Genomic DNA, 22,796 nt, shown 5'->3' on the forward strand with positions numbered 1-22,796 from the left:
CGCCCCTCTCCGGAGACTCGGGGCGGCTAACAGCAATAATAGACAGCGTATAACAATAATCCAATACTAAAAACAATTTAAAACCCATTATAATAAAAAACCAAACATACATACACACATACCATGCATAAAATTGTGAAGACCTAGGGGGAAAGCGTATCTCAGTTCCCCCATGCCTGGCGGCAGAGGTGGGTTTTAAGTAGCTTACGAAAGGCAAGGAGGGAGGGGGCAATTCTAATCTCCGGGGGGAGTTGGTTCCAGAGGGCCGGGGCCGCCACAGAGAAGGCTCTTCCCCTGGGTCCCGCCAAATGGCATTGTTTAGTTGATGGGACCCGGAGAAGACCCACTCTGTGGGACCTAACTGGTCGCTGGGATTCGTGTAGCAGAAGCCGGTCCCTGACTTGTTACTGTGTTTCACACTTATGACCACTGTGGCATCCCCCTGTGGTCACGTGATCAAAATAAGTTGCCCTCAGTCAGTGTGAGTGAACCCTAATCCAGCTCTTAAGATAAAAGTTAAAAAAAAATCAAATTAATTGATTGATGAGGCAGGAGCCTGCTGTGATATGAATCCTGCTCCCGGATCAGATCCTATTTGTGTGTCTGTGTCAAAACAACAGGAATAGTTAGGCGAATTGTCTCTGGAGTTAATTTTGGAAGTTTTCCAAATTTTGATTTTTGGGAAGTCAAGTTTTGATTTGAAGGTGCGCAATTCGCCGTGTTCTTACAAACTTGGACGTGTTGCCTAAGTAACCCAAACATATGTTCCACCTACCGTGAAGATATACACCATTTCTTGGCAGGGATCTAGGCTTTAATAACTTTCCTGAAATTATTAAATGGGTTATTTATCTGAAAGGAGCATCGGGCGCCCTGAGGATAATTTCATGCACCCATTCAAACACGACAAGGTCTTATCAAACAGTTTGAACAAAGCATAAACTCAAAATTGAATTTTTGGATGCCAGTCAGAAGCTAGTCGTTGTCGACTTACAACCACAATCGTTCGACGTTGCAGTGCCGTCCCCAAAAGGGGGACTTACAACCATTCCTCTCACTTATGACCATCACAGCATCCCCATGGGCTCGTATTTATGACGGTTGCAGCCTTCCGGGGTCATGTGATTCTCTTTTGTGACCTTCCCAGCCGGCTTCTGGCGAGTAACATCAACAAAGGGAGCTGGATTCGCTTAACAACCATGTGATCCGCTTAACAGCTGCAGAGATTTGTGTGAGAATTGTGGCAATAAGGGTCATAAAAGCAGGCTGCCTCAGTTAGCAAGAGATATTCTGCTTCTAATTGCAATCATAAGTCGAGGTTGCAAAATGGGACAAAGCAACTGTCTCGCTTCGCAACAACATTTTCAGCTCAGTTGTCGTTGTAAGATGATACAAACTAAATTGCACAGGGAGTCTTGAAAAAGTGACTTGTTACTGCTTTTCACGATTACAACCACTGCGGCATCCTCGTGGACACATGATCAAAATTACGACGCTTGACAACAAAGTTCATAGTTATGATGGCTGCAGTGTCCCAGGGTCACCTGATCTCCCTTTTGTGATCTTTTGACAAGCAAAGTCCATGTGGCAAGAAAGGTCGTTAAATGAAGCGCAATTTACTCAACTGTCTCACTTAGCAAGGGAAATTTGGAGCTTAGTTCTGTTTGTAAGGACCACCTGTATCGCAGCTTTTTCAATACGAGCTTATTTACCTTGGAGAATGTCTTAGGTATAGCATGAAAATTAAAAAAGAATAATCTTTGCATCTTTGTTAGTTGTCGAATGCATTTTGGGTCCCTTCCATTCTTTCCTTTGACCTTTCCCCCTTTTTATTTCAGCTTAAATCTTAAATGTTTGGTTCTGAATTTTAATAGAGTTATGAGAAAGAGAGAGAGAGAGAGAGAGAGAGGGAGAGAGGGAGGGATGCCTGCCACCACCATTTTGAATTTTTTCTCTTGCTTCCCTTTATTGCTAAGGATTTTTTTTTTAATTATTCTAATGCTTGAAGCAAACAATCTGTTTCTACAGATCCCATCGCGATGAAATCATGAAGATACATGGAAAAATTTCCTTTCCTAGACACCTAAGTTTCCCGGGGCAAAGGGAGAGAGAGAGAGATTTTTTTAAAAGAAAAAAAAAGAAAAAAATAATCGTTTATGATTCCCCAAGAACATATAATGCAGCAATCAAAACTATTAAACTTTGGCAAGGCACCAGGTTGAGGTAGAGATTATCCCAGAAGAAGAAAAAAATATTGCAAAGAAAAAAGGAGAGAGGGAGAGACTTGGAAGTTTTTTTAACCTACCTGTAATTTATGGAGAACGCCACAGATGCGTGGGAAGCTGAACCCGAAGGCTGGAAAGGAATTAAACAAGATGGGAGGGATAAACCACAAGTTTTGGATCCTTGCTTTCGGCAAAAATATTGGGCACGTTGGAAACCAAATATTGATTCGGAATTGCTTCTCGCTTTTGCTTTTTGTATGCCAAGAGCAAATGTCTGCCTGTCGAAATCTATTGACAGAGGAGACCATGTCTCAGTTTCTGTAGGCTGAGGTGGATCCGAGTTGTGGTTCTGCGTGATACCTGTTGTTGGGTTTTGGAGGAAATTGTAGTGCATTTAGGATTAGGGTTGGAACTTGGAGGAGGTCCTTGGTATGCTCTGAGTCATGGCCTAACCAGGGAATGTGGTCAGTGCTAGAAGGAAAGTGGGGCTTAGCAGAGGACGAGGAAGAGGAAGAGGGTGACTGTGGGATCATTGGTGCTGTCTGAGTATAGTTTTTTTTAAAAATTATTTATTTATTTAGTCTAATACATAATGTAGGTATGTGAGGATATAACCATAGCAACATACATCAATAGAAGAATAGGGGTGAAAACATTAGGAATAATATAGAAGAAATTATCATTGGGAATAATGGAGTTCATATTCATGAAGCTAGTAAAAACATAAGAGAGACCTTAGGACAGGGGATGGAAGGCACACTGGTGCACTTATGCACCTCCCTTACAGTGATTTTCTTGCAGATGTTTCATAATCCCACTAGGAAATATCAACAATGCCAAAAGGGAGTGAGATTTGTAAAGGAGGAGGAGGAAGAGGAAAATTGTGAGGTCGTTGGTGTTCTCTGAATTTGGTGGTTTGCTTGCAAATGTTCATGAAACTCATGAACTCAAAGTCATGAACTCAACTAGGGAACCTCATAAGAGCTAGAAGTAAATGGGTTTTGCTCCCTGTTTATATTCAGTAACCTACCTTGTGGCTGGGGTGTGGTTTTCTCTTTGGTGACACCTTGAGGATATTGTTTTCTGATTAATTTTTTTATCTAGTCTTAATCCCTGCCTATCTAGAGAGGATGCATTTGGATCTATTTCCTTTCCCTCGTCACTTTTGTCTCTTTTGAATGGCATGTAAAGATGGCTTATCTCAATGTGTCCATGGATCTCCAAGGTGTCTGAATGCCAAACTTTCAGGAACTCCCTAGCCTTTTAGGAGTCAACTTGGTATAGGATACTCACAGATATGCTCAGTAGAAACGTTGGTTGACAAGTGTCCATGTGTTGTGAAATTTAAGAGTTTTCATCATTTCGTCATCCGATTCCTAGTTGGGTTTGAACATTCCCTCTGCTCGTCTCCTGCCTGGCTGCCTTACATAGGGATTGTTACAGTGATTATACTGTATGTTTTGGATGGCTTCTGGGGAATTTTCTTCTTGAACTACTGGGTCAACAGAGGCGGTCCTCAGCTTAGAATCATTCATTTCATAGTTCCCTCTAAGCTGAGCAGTGAGCAATCGCTCACTTAAAAATCATCATCAACTCAGAGTTTTCCAAACCTGCCCAGAAGCCGAGAGGGAAAGAGTGAGAGGGAAGGAGAGAGAGAGGAAGAGAGGAAGAGAGAGAAACAGATAGAAAAAAGAGAGGAAGGAAAAGAGAAAGAAAAAGAATGGGAGTAAGGAAGAGAGAAAGAAAATCAAAATCTAGTTTGAAACTAGCTCAACTATTTAAGTGGCATTTTGATATTGATAGAGTTGCCCTATTATGAGCTCACTGTGATAGACACACAGTACAGTATTTTATTTTGAAATTCTCTGAGGCAAAACAGGGTGGGTTTTTTATTTGTTTGTTTGTTTGTTTGTTTATTTATTTAGACACTATACTTTTCCGCCCACCCCCCCAAAAAATTATAGGGAACAGATTCATTTAGTGACCGATATTACAACACCACTGAAAAAACCAGAACACAGGTAGTTCTCAACATATGGACCATAGTTGAGCCCAGAATTTATTTTGCTAAGTGAGGTTTGCCCCATTTTATGACTTTTCTCACCACAGTTGTTATGTGGATCATTGCAGTTGTTAAGTTAGTAACATGGTTGTTAAGTGAGTCTGGACTTCCCCATTGACTTTGTCAGAAAGTCGCAAAAGGCAAACACGTGATCCCGGGACACTGAGACCGTCATAAACATGAATATAAATATAAATATGAATCAATTGCCAAGCATCTGAATTTTGATCGCATGACCAAGGTGAGGCTGCAATGGCTGTTAAGTGTGACAAACAATCCAAAGTTCACTCTTTTCAGTCCCATTGTAATTTCAAACAGTTATTAAATGAACTGTTATAAATTGAGGACTACCTGTAGCAGAATTACAGCATTGTAATGGATCTTGGAAGTTATCTAGTCCAACCGCTTGCTCAAGCAGGAAACTCTATCATTTCAGACAAATAGAACAGAACAGAACAGGACACAATAGAGAACAGAACAGGACCCGCTCTGGGTCCTTGGAGAGGGGTGGCATACAAGTCCAATAATAATAAAGAGAACAGAATATGGAATGGAGTGGAGTGGAACAGAACATAATTCTTTATTGTGTGGGATTGCACACACAAGGAATTTGTCTTTGGTGCAGATGCTCTCAACGTACATAAAATAAAATATACATTTGTCAAGAATCATGAGGTACAACGCTTAATGATTGTCACAGGGGTCAATAAGCAATGAGGAAACAATCAATATTAATAAAAATCTTAAGGATACAAGCAACAAGTTACAGTCATACAGTCATAAGTGGGAGGAAATGGGTGATAGGAAAGATGGGTAAAAACTAATAGTAATAGTAGTGCAGACTTAGTAAATAGTTTGATAGTGGTTCAGGGAATTATTTGTTTAGCAGAGTGATGGTGTTTGGGAAAAAATGTTCTTGTGTCTAGTTTTCTTGGTGTGCAGTGCTCTGTAGTGATGTTTTGAGGGAGGGAGTTGTTTGTCCAACGTCGGTGTTGGAAGTGACTTATTTTCATTTTTCGCGCTTAAAGCCGTTGCAGCATCCCCACGATTGATTGTTTATTTATTTATTATTTATTAATTGGATTTGTATGCCGCTTCTCTCCGAGGACTCAGGGCGGCTCACAACATATCAAAGAAAACATAACAATATATCTGAATCCAATTAATGTAATTAAAAAACGTAAAAGTTCTAATACAATTAAAAACATTCATTACCATTCACTCCATGAAACAGACTTAGACACTCCTTGGTCAGGGGGGAAGATCTAAAGACCCCAGGCCTGGCAGCATAGACAAATCTTTAAACTCTTTTGGAAGGCAAGGAGGGTGGGTCCGGTGCGAATCTCTGGGGGAGAGCTGATTCCAAAGGGCCGGGCCCCCCACAGAAAAGGCTCTTTCCCTAGGTCCCACCAAGTGACATCGTCTGGTTGATGGGACCCTGAGGAGGCCGACTCTGTGGGACCTGACCGGATGCTGGGATTCGTGCGGCAGAAGGCGGTCTCGGAGATAATCTGGTCCGATGCCACGTAGGGCTTTGTAGGTCATGAATTGTAGGTCACTTTGAATTGAGTCCGGAAACTAATCGGCAGCCAATGCAGTCCGCAGAGTGATGGTGAAATATGGATATGCCTGGGAAGGATCATAACCACTTGGTGGCTGCATTTCAGATGATTTGAAGTTTCATGTGATCAAAATTCAGGTGGTTAGGAACTGACTCATATTTACGACTCCCAGGGTCATGAGCAAAGTCAATGGGGGAAGCCAGATTCACTTAACAACTGTGTAACTCAACTTAACAACCAAAGGGATTCACTTAACAACTGTAACAAGAAACATTGTAAAATTGTGGCAAAACTCACTTTAACAGCTGTCTTGCTTAGAAACAGACATTTTGGTAGTAAGTCGAGGACCATCTGTATTGGATACTGGTGAATATTGTGTGAATATTAGCCTACTGTACTGGCTGGGGATTATGAGCGTTAGAGTCCCACCTTACTCATGGCCTGAGGTTAGGAAGTTTGCTTTGGTGCTCCACCAAAACCTGTCTAACCGCCTTCCGGAGTTGGCTAACATTTCTCTTTAATTGCCCACTTCCCGAATTAATCTGTTCGGGGGCTCACATAATCCAGGGAGCACTCTGTTGGCTAAGCAGGCTAGACTGAGCAATAACCAAGCTTTGCAGGTACACAAGACAACCACTAGAAGATTAACCAGCGTGTTTCTAAGGTGATGTCAACTTAGACAATAAATCATTTTAGTGTAATCCACAGAAGCCCAGTGCTATAAAATAATATAAATGCAACTGGAAGTATCTTTAAAAACAAGAACAACACTAATTCAGAACAGGCAGTCCTTGACGTATGACCACAAGTCATCCTAAAATTTATATTGAACGAGCGTTGTTTCATTTTACGGCCTTTGTTTGCCACAGTGGTTAAGTAAATCACTGCAGTTGTTAAAAGAATCTGTCTTCCCCATTGCCTTGTCTAAAGGTCACTAAAGGGGATCTCGTGACCCGGGGCGCTGCGACCGTCATAAATATGAATCAGTTTCCAAGCATCTGAATTTGATCACGTGGCAATGATCATAAATTTGGGGGAAAAAAACATTTTATAAAATTGCTGTTGTAATTTTGAACAGTCTCTAAGTGAAATGTTGTAAGACAAGGACTTCCTGTGAATCAATAAAATAAAATAATAAAATGGAGAACAATGGTCCTCAGCCACTTTTTTCAGTGCCATGGTAGCTTCGAATGGTCACTAATGAACTGTCATAAATTAAGGACTATCTGTAGAAGTGAAGAGAAACACCCTTATTATTATTATCAATATTAAAAGATACATTTTATTTATTCAACTAATTTCTAGATCGTCCACCTTCCCTTAAGTGACCTTTGGCCCTTTACACATGGAACAGGGTAGTTCTCGAGTTATGACCATAATGGAACCCCAAATGTATGTTGCAAACATATGCAACATTTGTTAAGTGAATTTGCCCCATTTTATGAATTTTCTTGCCATAGTTGTTAAATGAATAAATGCAATTGTTACTCTAATAAAATATTTGTTAAGTAAATTTGGCTTCCCTCAGTGATTTTGATCCTAGGACCTTGGGACACTACAACTGTCATAAATATGAATCTGTAGCCAAGCGTCCAAATTTATATGTATGTATGCATATATGTATGTATGTGTATAAATATATATATGTGTGTGTGTGTGTGTGTGTGTGTGTGTGTGTATATATATATATATATATATATATATATATATATATACACACACACACACACACACACACACACACATACATACAAATGTCTGAATTTTGATCACGTGACCCTGGGGATATTGCAATGGTCGTAAGAGAGAAAAGTGGCGATAACTTCATTTTTTTCAGGGTGTTCTAACTATGAACTGTTACTAAATGAACTGTTGTAAGTCGAGGACTATCTGTAGAATCGAATATTATGATTATTATCAATCTTAAAAGATCTGTTTTATTTATTTTGTTGATTGATCAAACTTCTACATCCTCCACCCTACCTCGGTGACTTTGGTTACCCACAATACAATAAAATCAAGGAAAAGGGTGATTAGGAGCACAGTTAAAACAAATTTAAAACATGGTTAAAGTTTACAAGTTAAAAGATTTTGGTCAGATTTTCAAATGTTCTAGGATAATAATCAAGCTTTTGGTGCCCTTAAGCAGGTGGATGAATGCCATGTCATTGTTTCAGCCACCCTCTTCAAAATTGGTAGACTTCAACTCCCAGAATTCCCCAGCCATCATGAAGTTAAAATCTGTTCATTTTATGCCTGTTGGCAGCCTAGCAATTGCCCAAAGAGGTCAGAAATGGATATTGGTCAAGGTTTCATTCTGTGTTGTAAATAAACTTCAGCCAGCGCAAATTTAATTCTAAAGTCTTCCTCTTCCAAGGAGAACTGCTGGCATTTTTTTCTTAAGGGATTCTATCTTCAAGGTCATCCTTCAAAAAAGATTTCCACCAGCCTGATGGATGGATGGATGGATGGATGATAGAGCCAGGAGTATGGATGGAAGGAATGATGGGTGGAACAATGGATAAATGAGGTGATGAGATGATGGATAAATGGATGGAGGGAAGTAGGGGTGGATGAAATGACAGACGGGACAATGGATGGATGGGATGAAGATGGGATTATGGATGGAAGGATAGATGCATGGTTGGACAAATAGACGGATGGATGGATGGTGTGCCATCAAACCATTTCCAACCCTAGTGATCACACAGATGTAATTTATCCAGGATGATTTGTCCCTAAACTGGTCCTTCCGTTGATTCCACCATAATTGAGTCGATACACCTTCTCTTGGTAACCTACTTCTTCTCTTCCCTTCCATCTTTCCCAATACAATTGACTTCTTAAGGAAGCCGAGTCTTTGCAGTGATTGACCGATAGATTATCTGCCATCAAGTTGGTGTCAAAGTTTCAGTGTCCAGATAGCAGGGGTGGGTTCTAACTTACCTTGCTGCCGGTTCACTTTCTCATGCGCCATGCCTTGTGGTTATACCCACAGTTTGCGTGCACATGCGCAGTGCTGCAAGATTAAAAACAAAAAAGCCAAAAACAAGAGGGCGACATATGTGCAGTGCTGGAAACTCAGCTTCTTCAGAAGAAAATGAGTCTTGGTGGTGCAGTGGTTAGAGTGCAGTACTGCAAGCTGCTTCTGCTAGCTGCCGGCTATAGTTCACCAGTTCACATGTCACCAAGCTTAAGGTTGACTCAGCCTTCCGTCCTTCCAAGGTGGGTAAAATGAGGACCCAGATTGTTGGGGGCAAGAGGCTGACTCTGTAAACCATTTAGAGAGAGGGCTGTAAAGCACTATGAAGCAGTATATAAGTCTAAGTGCTATTGCTATTTTTTTTTAAAGCCAGAAAAAAATTCAGAAAACCCCCTTTAAAAAAAAAAAAAGATGGTGGCACCCATAGACCAGCACTGACCAAACTGGTTCCGTGACATCATCATGACCTCACTAGCTGATTGCTACTAGTTTGGGTGAACCCGTCCAATCTGAGAGGAACCCACCTCTTCCAGATAGGTAGATCTTCTCCAGGAAGATCTTTCCATAACCTGGTCCTTCAAGTCTCCCAACAGTGCCTCCATCCCAACTGTAACTCAGCCCACCCCCTTTATTTCTGGTTGTCCTATGCTACCCTTCTCTTCCATCTTTGGCTTCTCAAAGGAATTGTGCATTAATTGATTGATGGTGAAGCCAATGTTGACTTTTAGTGACCACACAGATCCATCTTCTCCAGAAGATCTGCCCCATCCTTCAATAATAATTAATAATAATAATAATAATTATTATTATTATTATTATTATTATTATTATTATTATTATTATTATTATTTATTAGATTTGTATGCCGCTCCTCTCCGTAGATTCGGGGCGGCTCACAACAATAATAAAAAACAATATTATAGCGAAACAAATCTAATATTAAAAAGAAGCATATAAAACCCTATCATATTTAAAAACCAAACAACACATATGTACCAAACATAAAAGAGCCTGGGGGAAAGGTGTTTCAGTTCCCCCATGCCTGGCGATATAGGTGGGCCTTGAGTAATTTACGAAAGACAAGGAGGGTGAGGGCAGTTCTAATCTCCGGGGGGAGTTGATTCCAGAGGGCCGAGGCCGCCACAGAGAAGGCTCTTCCCCTGGGGCCCGCCAAACGACATTGTTTAGTCGACAGGACCCGGAGAAGGCCAACTCTGTGGGACCTAACTGGTCGCTGGGATTCGTGCAGTAGCAGGCGGTTCCGGAGGTACTCTGGTCCAATGCCATGTAGGGCTTTAAAGGTCATAACCAACACTTTGAATTGTGACCGGAACCTGATCGGCAGCCAGTGCAGGCCACGGAGTGTTGTAGAAATGTGGGCAAATCTGGGAAGTCCCACGATGGCTCTCGCGGCCGTGTTTCTGCACGATCTGAAGTTTCCGAACACTTTTCAAAGGTAGCCCCATGTAGAGAGCGTTGCAGTAATCGAACCTCGAGGTGACCTTCAAGTCTTCCAAAAGCGCCCCAGGGTAAACTGAGTCTATACCCACCTTCTCATCATTGTGCCCTACTTCTCTCTCCTTCTACCCTTACCAACTTCATTAAGGTCTTCTTCAGAAAAATGCACCAACTAAATGTTGGGTAGGTTTATGTGCCTTCAAGACTGTTGACTCTGAGCAACCACTGGATAGGACTTATCAATAAGGACCTGTCTCCAACTTAGCTATTCAACTCTCCATAGTGGAGCCCACCCATGCCTCCATCATCACCATAACCTCTGTTGGCCTTCTCCTCTTTCCTCCCACCTTTCTAAGACATGTACAAGTGCTCTACAAGGTTCTTCAGGAGGGGGCTTTAATGCGCAGGTCGGTCAAACTGTGGAGGCTTTGCCATACCCTGGTTTCGAAAGCTTTGCCTTCCACCCCCATTCTGGCCCACCCCTCAGTCCTTCCAAAAGGCCTACCACGAACATCTCAAGTCATGACCTGCTGCTTGTCACGGCTACACCTCTGGCAAACCACCCAGGCCGGCTAACAAATATGCCCCCAGCCCCCTCGGCTCTTATCTCCGTCAAAGGGCTTACATTTTTATATGGCATCTTAATAACCCTTCACTTCCATTACAACTGCGTTCCTCTCATCCTCTTTCGCTCTTCTGCAAAGCCTGAGGCACCTCGCTGGAGCTCAGGAGGGTCAGGTCTGTTCCAAAGCATCCGGGCAGGGGTGGGTGAGGAGCTAGAAGCTCCTTTTGGAGACCCTGGGGGATTTGTCTCATCTTTCTTCATCCCTGCTCAAAGCCACAAGAAAGGGAAGGTCCTTTCGGAGATCTTTTGATGGGGCCACCAAGAAACCTCCTAAGGAATAGAGGAGCCCTAAAAATATTGGATTTTTCTGTTGGTATGACAGGCTGGAGCAGTGTTTCTTCACATTGGCATCTTGAAAATGGGTGGACTTCCACTCCCAGAATTGCCCCAGCCAGTATGAGGAGTTCCAATGCATGTTGGCTGAAGAACTCTGGGTATTAAAGTCCATGTGTGATGCCTGGGGAATTCCGAGTCTCTACACATTTTCAACCTGTGAAAATTGAGAATGTTGTTTATAAAAAAAGCTTAGAAAGGAACAATCTTTTCCTTTCCTTTCCTCTCTCTACCCACTCCTTCCCTCTTTCCTGCTTACTTCCCTTTCTTTCTCCTTCCTCTTTCCCTTCTTCTTTCTCCTTCCTTTCTCCTCCTCCTTCCTTTTCCTTCCTTCCTCTTCCTTCCCTTCTTTATTCTCCTTCCTTACTTCCTCTTCCCTTCCCTCCCTCCTTCATTCTCTTTCATTCCTTTCCCTTCCTTTCTCTTGTCTTCTCTGTTCTCTCTCTTCTCTTTCTACCCACCGTTCTGGCTGAGGAATTCTTGGAGTTGAAGACCAAACATCTTCAGGCTGCAAAGAAACACCAGATTAAAGCAATGTGTGAGTGAGCCCAGATTTTTTTTAAAAAGCACACTTGGTCAAACAAGTGGTTGCGGTCTGGCTCAGCCATAAACCACAATAGGTGGATTACATTGAGCCAGGTTAAAGGTAGCTACCCACATTACGGTTAAGCAAGTATGAGGGATGTAATTGTCTCTTTGGACATGGGTCTGAGATGATACGATTAAAAGGAAAATCCTAATTTCTGAAGGCTTCAGGATTTTAAAGAAGCTGCGGACGTGCGATATTTAATGTAAATTTTTAGAATGGCCTGTTCAGGTATCATATTGGAATTTTGGTTTATCTTTGTACAACTCTGAAGGTGATGGCCAGTGGGCAGGTATGAATTTAAAGTTATCACACAATAGCATTTATAGTGTGGCTGATAACCCTTCCAGGGCAGCAAGGAATTTTCCATTTGCTGCCTGTTTCGACCAGTGCACAACTATTTATTTTTATATATTATATAACATTATATGATATCATATTACACTGTATTATGGTACAATATTATGCTACCATATATAATAATATATGGTGTTATATTACATGATGTTATATGAAATATTTTATTTATTGATTTATTTCATTGAATTTTTTTTTATTTTGTTATCTTATTTTATTTTACTTTATTTTGCTCTGCTTTCCTTTCTGCTCTGCATTGGTTTGCTTTGTTTTACAGACAGTCCTCAACTTATGACTACAATTGTGCCCAACATTTCTGTTGCTAAGCGAGATATTTGTTAAGAGAGTTTTGTCCACTCTTGCCACTGTTGTTAAGTGAATCACTGTGATTTTTAAATTACTAACACAGTTGTCAACTGAATCTGGCTTCCTCTATGGCAGTGATGGTGAACTTTTTTTATCTCGGGTGCCAAAAGAGCATGCGTGCATGCTATCACGCATGTGTGAGTGCCCACGCCCATAATTCAATGCCTGGGGAGGGTGAAAACAGCTTCCCCCACCCCCTGGGGGCCCTCTGGAGGCTGGAAACAGCCTGTTTCCCAACTTCTGGTGGGTCCAGTAGGCTCGTGTTTCACCCTCCACAGGCTCCAAAGGCTTCCCTGGAGCCAGAGGATGGTAAAATCACCCTCCCCCATCCCCCTAGAGGCTCTCTGGAAGCCAAAACGCCCCCCCCGAGCCCCTGTGCGAGCCAAAAATCAGCTGGCCAGCATACACATGGACATTGGGGCTGAGCTAGGGCAACGGCCCGCGTTCCAGCAGATATGGCTCTGCGTGCCACCTGTGGCCTTTGTCTAGAGGTCACAAATGAGATCACTGACTCCTAGGATAGTCCAATCGTCATAAATACCAGTCAATTTCCAAGCCTTCGAATTTGGATCACATCAGATGACCACAAGGATGGCTGCAATAGTGGCAAAAGGGGAAATGGTCATAAATCCCTTTTTTTCACTGCAGTTATCACTTCAAGCAGTCACTAAATGAATGGTTATAAATTGAGGATTACCTATAACCCCAGCCAGAAGAGGCAATAACAAATTGTTCATTGATCCCGGAAATCAACACTGACAGTTTTTAAGAAGAGATTATATCCTTGATAACGAACCCATTGAAACGTGGAGCCATATCCGAGGCCACGCGAGGCTTTGCCCTACGCCAGCTCCAGCACGCATGTGTGTGTTGGCCATCTTATTTTTGTCCTTCTGGCGGGCGGAGGGAAGCAATTTTTGCCCTCCACAGGCTTTAGGAAAGCCTCTGGATGCAACGGGCCTACTTTTGTAGGCTTCAGTGAGGCCTGAACACATGTGTGGTGGGGAGCAGCATGGCGTGTGTGTGGGGGGGGGCATGTGTGGGGGGAGGGCATTGCATTATGGGTGTTGATGTGCCCTGTGTACTATCGCATGCGCCCTTTTGGCACCCCCCCAAAAAAAGCTTCGCCATCACTGGATTAGACCATTATTTGTTTGAAATAGTATGGGTTTTCCTGCTTGAGTAGGGGGTTGGACTAAAGATCTCCAGGGTCCCGTCCAACTTTCTTATTCCATTACAGGTAGTCCTCAATTTACAACCGTTCATTTAGTGATGATATAAAGTCACAAGGCCACTGGGGGGGAAAGTGAGTTATGACCATTTTTCTCACTTACAACCTTTGCGTCATCCCCTTGGTCACGTGATCAAAATTCAGAAATTTGGCAGCTGACTCACATTTATGATGGCTGGGATTATCCCAGTCACCTTTTGGGATCTTCTGACAAGTTGTTTCCCTTTTTTTCTGCAGCCACCCGGGAATCGGCCTTCGTCCACGCTATTGCATCCGCCGGTGTTGCTTTCGCCGTCACCCGATCCTGCGCCGAAGGGTCTTCCACGATCTGTGGCTGTGACAACCGTCACAAAGGCCCCCCTGGAGAAGGGTGGAAGTGGGGTGGCTGCAGCGAGGACGTGGACTTCGGCAGCATGGTGTCACGGGAATTTGCGGATGCACGAGAGAACCGCCCGGATGCTCGCTCGGCCATGAACAGACACAACAACGAAGCAGGACGGACGGTAAGGATTGTGGTCCTCTTGTTTGCGTTCCCTTAACAGGGTCCGCGTTGAAAGATGACATTTTCTTCCGATTTGAAATTGACGTACAGACACGTCCATGCACTGCAGCAGGGACACATAAGCCATCTACCCCACTTCTAAAACAGGTAGTCCTCGACTTACGATCACAATCGGGACCTGAATTTCGGTTGCTAAGCAAGGCGATTGATCACTCTGGGACACTGAGACCATCATAAGTATGAGTCAGTTGCCACACATCTGAATTTTGATGACGTGACCTTAAGGGACACTGCAATGGTCCTATGTCAACCTTTTTTTCAGGGCTGTGGCAATGTCCAATGGTCACTAAACAAATGCTTGTAAGTTGAGGACTTCCTGTACAAATATTATGATCAATTAATCTTCTGCTTCTTTGTCCCCCTCTTTCTTTGTTTCTCTTTCTCTTTTCTTTTGTTTTTTGTTCTTTTTTCCTTCCTACCTCCCTCCCTTTTCTTGTTTCCTTCCTTCCTTTCTCACTTTCCTTTCTTTTTCTTTCCTTCCTTTGTTTCCTTCCTTTTGACTTTTTTTCTTTTTTCCGTCCTCCCTTTCCTTTTCCTTTTTTTCTTCCTTTCTTCTTTTTCCTTCCTTCCTTCCCTTCTTTCTATTTCCTTCCCTCCTCCCTCCCTCCTTCTCTCTCTCTCTCTTTCTTTCTCTCTTTTTCAGTCCATCATAGACCACATGCATCTCAAATGCAAGTGCCACGGACTGTCTGGCAGCTGTGAGGTCAAAACCTGCTGGTGGTCTCAACCAGACTTCCGGGTCATCGGCGACTACCTTAAAGATAAGTACGACAGTGCTTCTGAGATGGTGGTGGAGAAACACCGAGAATCCCGCGGCTGGGTTGAGACCCTGCGCCCGAAATATAACTTCTTCAAAGCGCCCACGGAGCGAGACCTGGTCTACTACGAAAACTCCCCCAACTTTTGCGAACCCAACCCTGAAACCGGCTCGTTCGGCACCCGCGACAGAGTCTGCAACATCACCTCGCACGGCATCGATGGCTGCGACCTGCTGTGTTGTGGCCGCGGGCACAACACGAGGACTGAGAAGAGGAAGGAGAAGTGCCATTGCATCTTCCACTGGTGCTGCTATGTCAGCTGCCAGGAATGCATAAGGATCTACGACGTCCACACGTGCAAGTAAGAAGGAATTAACCTGCTCCATTGTAGGAGAATGAACCGGAAAGAACATGGGGGTTTTTTAGTTGGGGGAGAACAAAAAAAGACTTCTTGAGAGTGAATGAAGACAAATGGAGAGAGAGAGAAAGAGAGGGAACGAGAAGTTAAAATGGGTGGACTAGGATAGGTCTGATGGTCTTCTGGGTCGTCCCGCCTGGAAGTTGTTCTGTTTGCAATGCCGTCAACGAGAGAAACGAACAGAGAGGTCATTCACTCTCACTATCGTTCTACAGAGAAGAGATGGTGATTTCTTTAACTAGACATAGAATTGGGTCGGGGGTGCTCTGTAGTTGTCTTTTGGGTGTCACCCCTTCCTTCTTTGAAACCACAAGTCACCGGATCGGTAGGTGAATTCTGAATTCGGAAGATGATTCTGCACGAGGATCCTTGTATTACACACCAAGTGTAAATCAGGACTTTGTCGTGTGGGACTGAAAACTGTCTGCAGGTGATGGTTTATCAAAGATCTCCCATAACTTCTTGAGGGAACTAAAAGGATCTGAGCAGACCCTTTGCTCTATGGATGGGCCGTGTGTGTGGCCTCCGGACCTGGATGATAACAATGTCTCATGCCATTATGGGAGGTGATGTTTCCACCACATTTTGAGGAGACAATTGTGCTCGTACAGCATGTTGGACAAAAGATACACACACACACACACACATACATGCTGTGGGTCAAGTAGGACTCTCTCGTGCTGCCTGGAATTGGTTTCGAGGACATTTGTGTTTTTTTTCTCGTTCAGGCTGCGAGAAGTCATCTTGTCGCACTGGGCTGGTTATCTACACTTGGACATTTATCAGATCCAATAAATGGTTCTCTTGTGATCAATGCCTTATTGTATGGTTAGACAACAAATATTGTATTGCTGTGATAGAGAGAATGAGAAACCAGGTCCTTCTCTCTGAATAGTCTTCATCTTTATTTGAGCCATGCAAGACATGAAATAAAATGTTGAATCCATGGTCATCACTGATTTTGATGGGGTTTTGATTTCAAGGTCAAACGTCCGCCTGCTGTGCGCCCGTTGCCCCGCGTCAAAATGCTTCCTCTACTTGTTCCCAGCTGGGGTACAGTTAGTCCTCAACTTACGATTGCAGTTGAACCCAAAATTTCCGTTGCTAAGTAAGACGGTTGTTAAGTGAGTTTATATGAACTTTATATGAACTTTCTTGCCCCTGTTGTTAAGCGAAGCATGCAGCTGTTAAGTTAGAAAAACATTGAATTTTCTTATGAGAGGCTTGGAAATGGAGATCATGTGACCCCCAATTTTGATCCCTTGAGCCTGTGGGTGCTGCAACAATTGTGTGAAAAATGGCTGTACGTCTCTTCTTTTCAGTGCTGTGTAATTTGGGACAATCACTAAACAAAGGGTTGTAAGTCGAGGACTGTCTGTAGATATATCCTAAGAGATTCTAGGTAGAGATACCTAAATCTTTTCCTCCCTACCCAGGACTGTGTGGTGTCTTGGAATGCGGTACATCCTCTAATTCCTCTTTCAGCAGCGCAATTAATCACAACCTAGCAGTGTACTTCCAGTTGCATCCAGAGAGTAGATCCAGACTGGTAAAGAGAAGAGACTTGTGAGGACCAATAGTTCCTCAAATATGTATTTTTGGGACCATACACAACAGATAAACACAAAAACCTCAGGGCATAGAATTACAGAATAAAAAATCGGAAGAGACCTTGGAGGTCTTCTAGACTAGTCCTTTGGCTCAAGCAGAAGACCCTATATTACTCAGGATGAATTCTTTAAAAAAACCCCAGTGTTGGTATATCCAGAATGTCTGAAGGCAAGTTGTTCCACGGATTAATTGTTCTCACTGTCAGGATGTTTCTCCCTAGTTGTAGGTTCCTTCTTTCCTTGATTAGCTTCCAGCCACTGTTTGCCTTCAGGTGCTTTGGAGAACAGGTTGACTCCCTCTTTTTTGTGGTTATCATGTCTCCCCTAGTCCTCATTTTCATTAAAGGCATACCCAGTTCCTGCAAACGTTTCTTTGTTTTAGCCTCCAGTCCTCTAATCATCTTCGTTGCTCTTCTCTGCACTCGTTCTAGAGTCCGCATCTTTTTTACATTGAGGATGTAGCATTCCAAGTATGGCATTATAAAGTGGCATTAATCTTTCACATGGTCTTGATTCTATCCCTCTATTAAACCGGCAATGGAGTCCAGAGAAGCCCAAGGAGTTTTCCCACGCATGCCTAGATAGCTTTTCTATGTATCAGAGACATCTATGGGATTCTACACTTTAGAGAAAAAAGCAAAACAAATGCAAAGTTGCATGCTCATTGTGCACCTTTGTGTTTGTGCTCCTGGTGTTACAATACTGTACACCAATGAAAGCAAGGAGCTTGTGTTGCTATGGTAGAACACTCAATAGAAGGTTCACCAAACCTTAGAACAGAGATGGGTTCCAGCCAGTTCTGACCAGTTCTGGAGAACTAAGCAATAGAACTAGTCACTACTGGACTCTGCTGTTTCCTCCCCCAATCCCTAAACCTTCAACCTTACATTATCTACAATAGACCTCTCCCTTTTTCTAAGAGGTCTGTAAGGGGCGTGCATAAGTGCACCTTTGTGACTACCATCCCTGTCCTACTGTCTTTTTATCTTTTCTATCTCTACTTTATTTTTATATTATGTTAAACATACTACAATACTATATATAGCCACTGGACTGTATGTAAGGCAAATAACTAAAGGTAAAAGGAAGAAGAAACCCCTATGGTTTAGCAATGATGTAAGGGCTATAGTCAATGAAAAAAAGGCTGCCTACAGGAGGTATAAAGAGTCTGGAAGTATAGCTGATAGAGAGGTGTATAAAATGAGACAGAAGGAGGTGAAACAGAGGCTAAAGCCTCAAAAGAGGAAGAAATTGCCAAATCTGTAAAGAAGGGGGATAAAACCTTCTTCAGATATATTAGTGATAGGAAGAAGAAAAACTGCAGCATCACGAAGCTTAGTACCGGGAATGATACATGCATTGATGGGAATAAGGAGATCGCTGACCATTTCAATAGCTACTTCTGTTCAGTTTTCTCAAAAGACACCTTACAATATAATACTATAGATGGATATAGCATTGCTTCCAGCCGTACGGATTCAGCTCCAGTGATCTTAGAAGCCAATGTCTTAGAAAAACTTGAACGATTAAAGATAAATAAGGTAATGGGTCCAGATGGCATCCACCCCAGAGTTCTTAAAGAACTCAGATTTGTCATTGCTGCCCCCCTGACTGATTTGTTTAACCAATCCCTGTTAACAGGAGATGTTCCTGAGGATTGGAGAATGGCCAGTGTTGTTCCTATCCACAAGAAGGGCAGTAGAGAAGAAGCTGGTAACTACAGGCCAGTTAGCTTGACATCAGTTATAGTTAAATTGATGGAGACTCTACTCAAAAAGAGGATAAATCAGCACCTAAAAAACAATAACTTATTGGACCCAAATCAGCATGGCTTTACTGAAGGCAAATCATGTCAGACTAATCTCATTGATTTCTTTGACTATGTCACAAAGGTGTTGGATGAAGGTGGTGCCATGGATATTGCCTATCTGGACTTCAGTAAAGCCTTTGATACGATTCCACATAAAGAGCTGATAGATAAATTAGTGAAGATTGGACTTAATCCCTGGATAGTTCAGTGGATTTGCAGCTGGCTGAAGCATAGACATCAGAGAGTTATTGTTAATGGCGAGTATTCTGAGCAGAGTCAGGTTACAAGCGGTGTTCTGGGTCCTATTCTTTTTAATATGTTTGTGAGTGACATAAGGGAAGGTTTGGTAGGGAAGGTTTGCCTATTTGCCGATGACTCTAAAGTGTGCAATAGGGTTGATATTCCTGGAGGCGTCTGTAACATGGTAAATGATTTAGCTTTACTAGATAAATGGTCAAAGCAATGGAAACTGCAGTTTAATGTTTCCAAATGTAAAATAATGCACTTGGGGAAAAGGAATCCTCAATTGGAGTATTGTATTGGCAGTTCTATGTTAGCAAAAACTTCAGAAGAGAAGGATTTAGGGGTAGTGATTTCTGACAGTCTCAAAATGGGTGAGCAGTGTGGTTGGGCGGTAGGAAAAGCAAGTAAGATGCTTGGCTGCATAGCTAGAGGTATAACAAGCAGGAAGAGGGAGATTGTGATCCCACTACAGTATATAGAGTGCTGGTGAGACCACATTTGGAATACTGTGTTCAGTTCTGGAGACCTCACCTACAAAAAGATATTGACAAAATTGAACGGGTCCAAAGACGGGCTACAAGAATGGTGGAAGGTTTTAAGCCTAAAACGTATCAGGAAAGACTTCATGAACTCAATCTGTATAGTCTGGAGAACAGAAGGAAAAGGGGGGACATGATCGAAACATTTAAATATGTCAAAGGGTTAAATAAGGTTCAGGAGGGAAGTGTTTTTAATAGGAAAGTGAACACAAGAACAAGGGGACACAATTTGAAGTTAGTTGGGGGAAAGATCAAAAGCAATATAAGAAAATATTATTTTACTGAAAGTGTAGTAGATCCTTGGAACAAACTTCCAGCAGACGTGGTTGGTAAATCCACAGTAACTGAATTTAAACATGCCTGGGATAAACATAGATCCATCCTAAGATAAAATACAAAAAATAGTATAAGGGCAGACTAGATGGATCATGAGGTCTTTTTCTGCTGTCAGTCTTCTATGTTTCTATGTTTCTATATTTGTATGACTAATAAATAATAAATACCACGTCTGACTGGCCCCGCCCCATCTATTCTCTGTCTCCCAAGTCCCAGATGATCGGAAGGGAATTGGAATTTTGCAGTATCCTTTCCCTGCCACAGTCACCAAGCCATGCCCACAGAACTGGTAGTAAAACATTTTGAATCCGACTACTGCCTTAGAAGCAGTGTTCCAGGGAACACCTATATGGTTAAATGTCACCATCTCCGCAGGTGCAATAATCCCAGGCAGTGGTCAACTAACTGCCAAACTGGTAGCATAAATTGAATCTCAAAGACCAGGTGACAAAAACACTACACTGATATGAGAATATATTTGCTATTCAGGATTGAACTATTGCTGTAATGGTCCTTAATGCTCTCTTAGCGAGGAGGACGAGGAGGAAGAGGAAGAGGAGGAGGAGGAGGAGGAAGGACTGTGGGGTTCTTGGTGTTCTCTGAGCTTGGTGGTTTTCTCCCAGACATTTCATGATCCAATTAGGGAATGTCATCAGTTCTAGGAGGAAGCTGCAAGGAGGATGAGGAGAAGAAGAAGGAAGAAGAGGAAGAAGAAGAGGAGGAGGGGGAGGGGGAGTATTGGGTCGTTGGTGCTCTCTGAGCTTGGTGGTTTTCTTGCAGATATTTCATGACCCAACTAGGGAACGTCATCAGTATGCTAGAAAAGAGGAGGAAGTTGCAAGGAGGATGTGGAGGAGGAGAAGAAGAAGGAAGAAGAAGAGGAAGAAGAGGAGAAGGAGAGGGGGGAGTGTTGGGCCCTTAATGTTATCTGAGCTTGGATGTTTTTCAATCCTAGAAAGGGGGGAGGGTGAGGAGGGGGAAGGGGAAGAGGGGGGAGTGTTGTTTCATGACCCAGTGGTGGAAGGGAGTAGGGATGTTGCAGTGTCTATTTAATGTGAAAAATTGTCATGTCACTTTTTTCACTGCGACTGTAACTTCAAACGGTCACTAAACCAAATGTTGTAAGTCAAGGACCACCTGTATCAGAGCCAGGCATGCAAGGCAACCACCAGCCAGGTCCAAATAATCCACTACATTACATGTAATTTTTGCTACATGTGTAATTTTAATTGAACACTGGGTTCAATTTAATTATTTTTTAAATCATATCATTATAAGCAAGAAAATCCAGCTTCTTATTCCCTCTTGACTTTGCTTGTTGGAAGATAGCTTGGAAACTGACAAATGGATATTCTCTAGGATGCTGCAACTGTCATAAATACATGCCAGTGGCCAAGCGGCCAAATTTTAATCACATGACCATGGGGATGTTGCAACTGCCGTAAATGCAAGGGCCACCCCTCAGCCCGTTTTCTAGCTCTGCTGTAACTTCAAATGTGTGTTAAAAGACTGATTGTAATCACCTGACCCTGGGAATGTTACAACAGTTGTTAAGTGCGAAGAACGGTGGTTAAATGGAAGGACCAGTCATAAATTTGAAATGGTGCAGTAAGGTTTCCTAGCTAAGCAGGAAGTTGGACTAGGTCCCTTCCAATTCTGTTAATCTATTCTATTCTAAGTCACCTTTTTCAGTTCTGTGGTAACTGAACAGTCACTAAATGGATGGTTGTAAGTTGATGATTCATATAGGATAGGAGCTGGAAGGGACCTTGGAGGTCTTCTAGTCCAGCCCCCTGCTCAAACAGGAGAACCTCTACTATGTCAGTCAAATGAGTATCCAGTCTCCTCTAAAAAGCCTCCAATGATGCAGAACCCAGGACTTCTGGTGGCCAGCTGTTCCACTGGTTAATTGTCCTCACTGTTAGGAAGTTTCTCTAGAATAGAACAGAAGAGAACAGAACAGAAGAAATGAGCTGCAAGGGACCTTGGGAGGCCTAGTCCAGCCCACTGCTCAAGCAGGAGAAGCCATACCATTTCAGATAACTGGCTATCCAATTTCTTCTTTAAAACAACCAGTAATGGAGCACCAATGACCTCTGGTGACAACTTATTCCATTGGTTAACTATCCTCACTCTTAGGAAGTTTCTCCTTAATTCCAGGCTGCTACTCTCTTTAATTTCCAACCATTATTTCTTATCCTGCCCTTTGTTGCTTTGGAGCATAATTTGATCCCCTCTTCTTTGGGGAAGCCCTTCAAATATTGTAGTATAGCTATTATGACACACCTGGTCCTTCTTGTCTCCAGACTAGCCAAACCCAAATCCTTCAAAAAGTGACTTATGACTGTCCTGGCATCCTTGTTTGTGTGATCACTTGATCAAAATTCAGATGTTTGTCAACTGACTTCCTATTTACGATGGTTGCGCTGTCCAGGGATGTGTGACACATTATCCCCCTTGGCAAGCAAAATCAACAGGAAAGTTACTGAAATGGGGCAAAAGTTACTGAACAAATGTCTCATTTAGCGTCATAAATATTATTATTATTATTATTATTATTATTATTATTATTATTATTATTAATTAGATTTGTATGCCGCCCCTCTCTGCTCCCCTCTCCATTGCAGTCGTAAGTCAAGGACTACATGTATACCCTTGCTCCATATGTAAGGATGGGTAGCAAATGACATTTCTTACATGCCAAAAATTAGCGGTGATTGATTGATTGATGC

General features: G+C 42.6%; 1 protein-coding gene across 1 annotated transcript in view; it reads left to right on the forward strand.

Annotated features, from left to right (window-relative positions):
- Positions 1 to 16,478, forward strand: part of WNT3A (Wnt family member 3A) — an 83,576-nt gene extending 67,098 nt beyond the window's left edge. The window contains exons 3-4 of the mRNA XM_070729617.1: positions 14,026 to 14,291; positions 14,994 to 16,478. Of these exons, the coding sequence (XP_070585718.1) occupies positions 14,026 to 14,291; positions 14,994 to 15,473 (746 nt within the window). The 3' untranslated portion in view covers positions 15,474 to 16,478. The remainder of the gene's footprint in view (positions 1 to 14,025; positions 14,292 to 14,993) is intronic.
- The last annotated feature ends 6,318 nt before the right edge of the window (positions 16,479 to 22,796 follow it).

This window comes from Erythrolamprus reginae, chromosome Z (genome assembly GCF_031021105.1).
Source record: "Erythrolamprus reginae isolate rEryReg1 chromosome Z, rEryReg1.hap1, whole genome shotgun sequence".
NCBI classification, from domain to species: domain Eukaryota; kingdom Metazoa; phylum Chordata; class Lepidosauria; order Squamata; family Dipsadidae; genus Erythrolamprus; species Erythrolamprus reginae.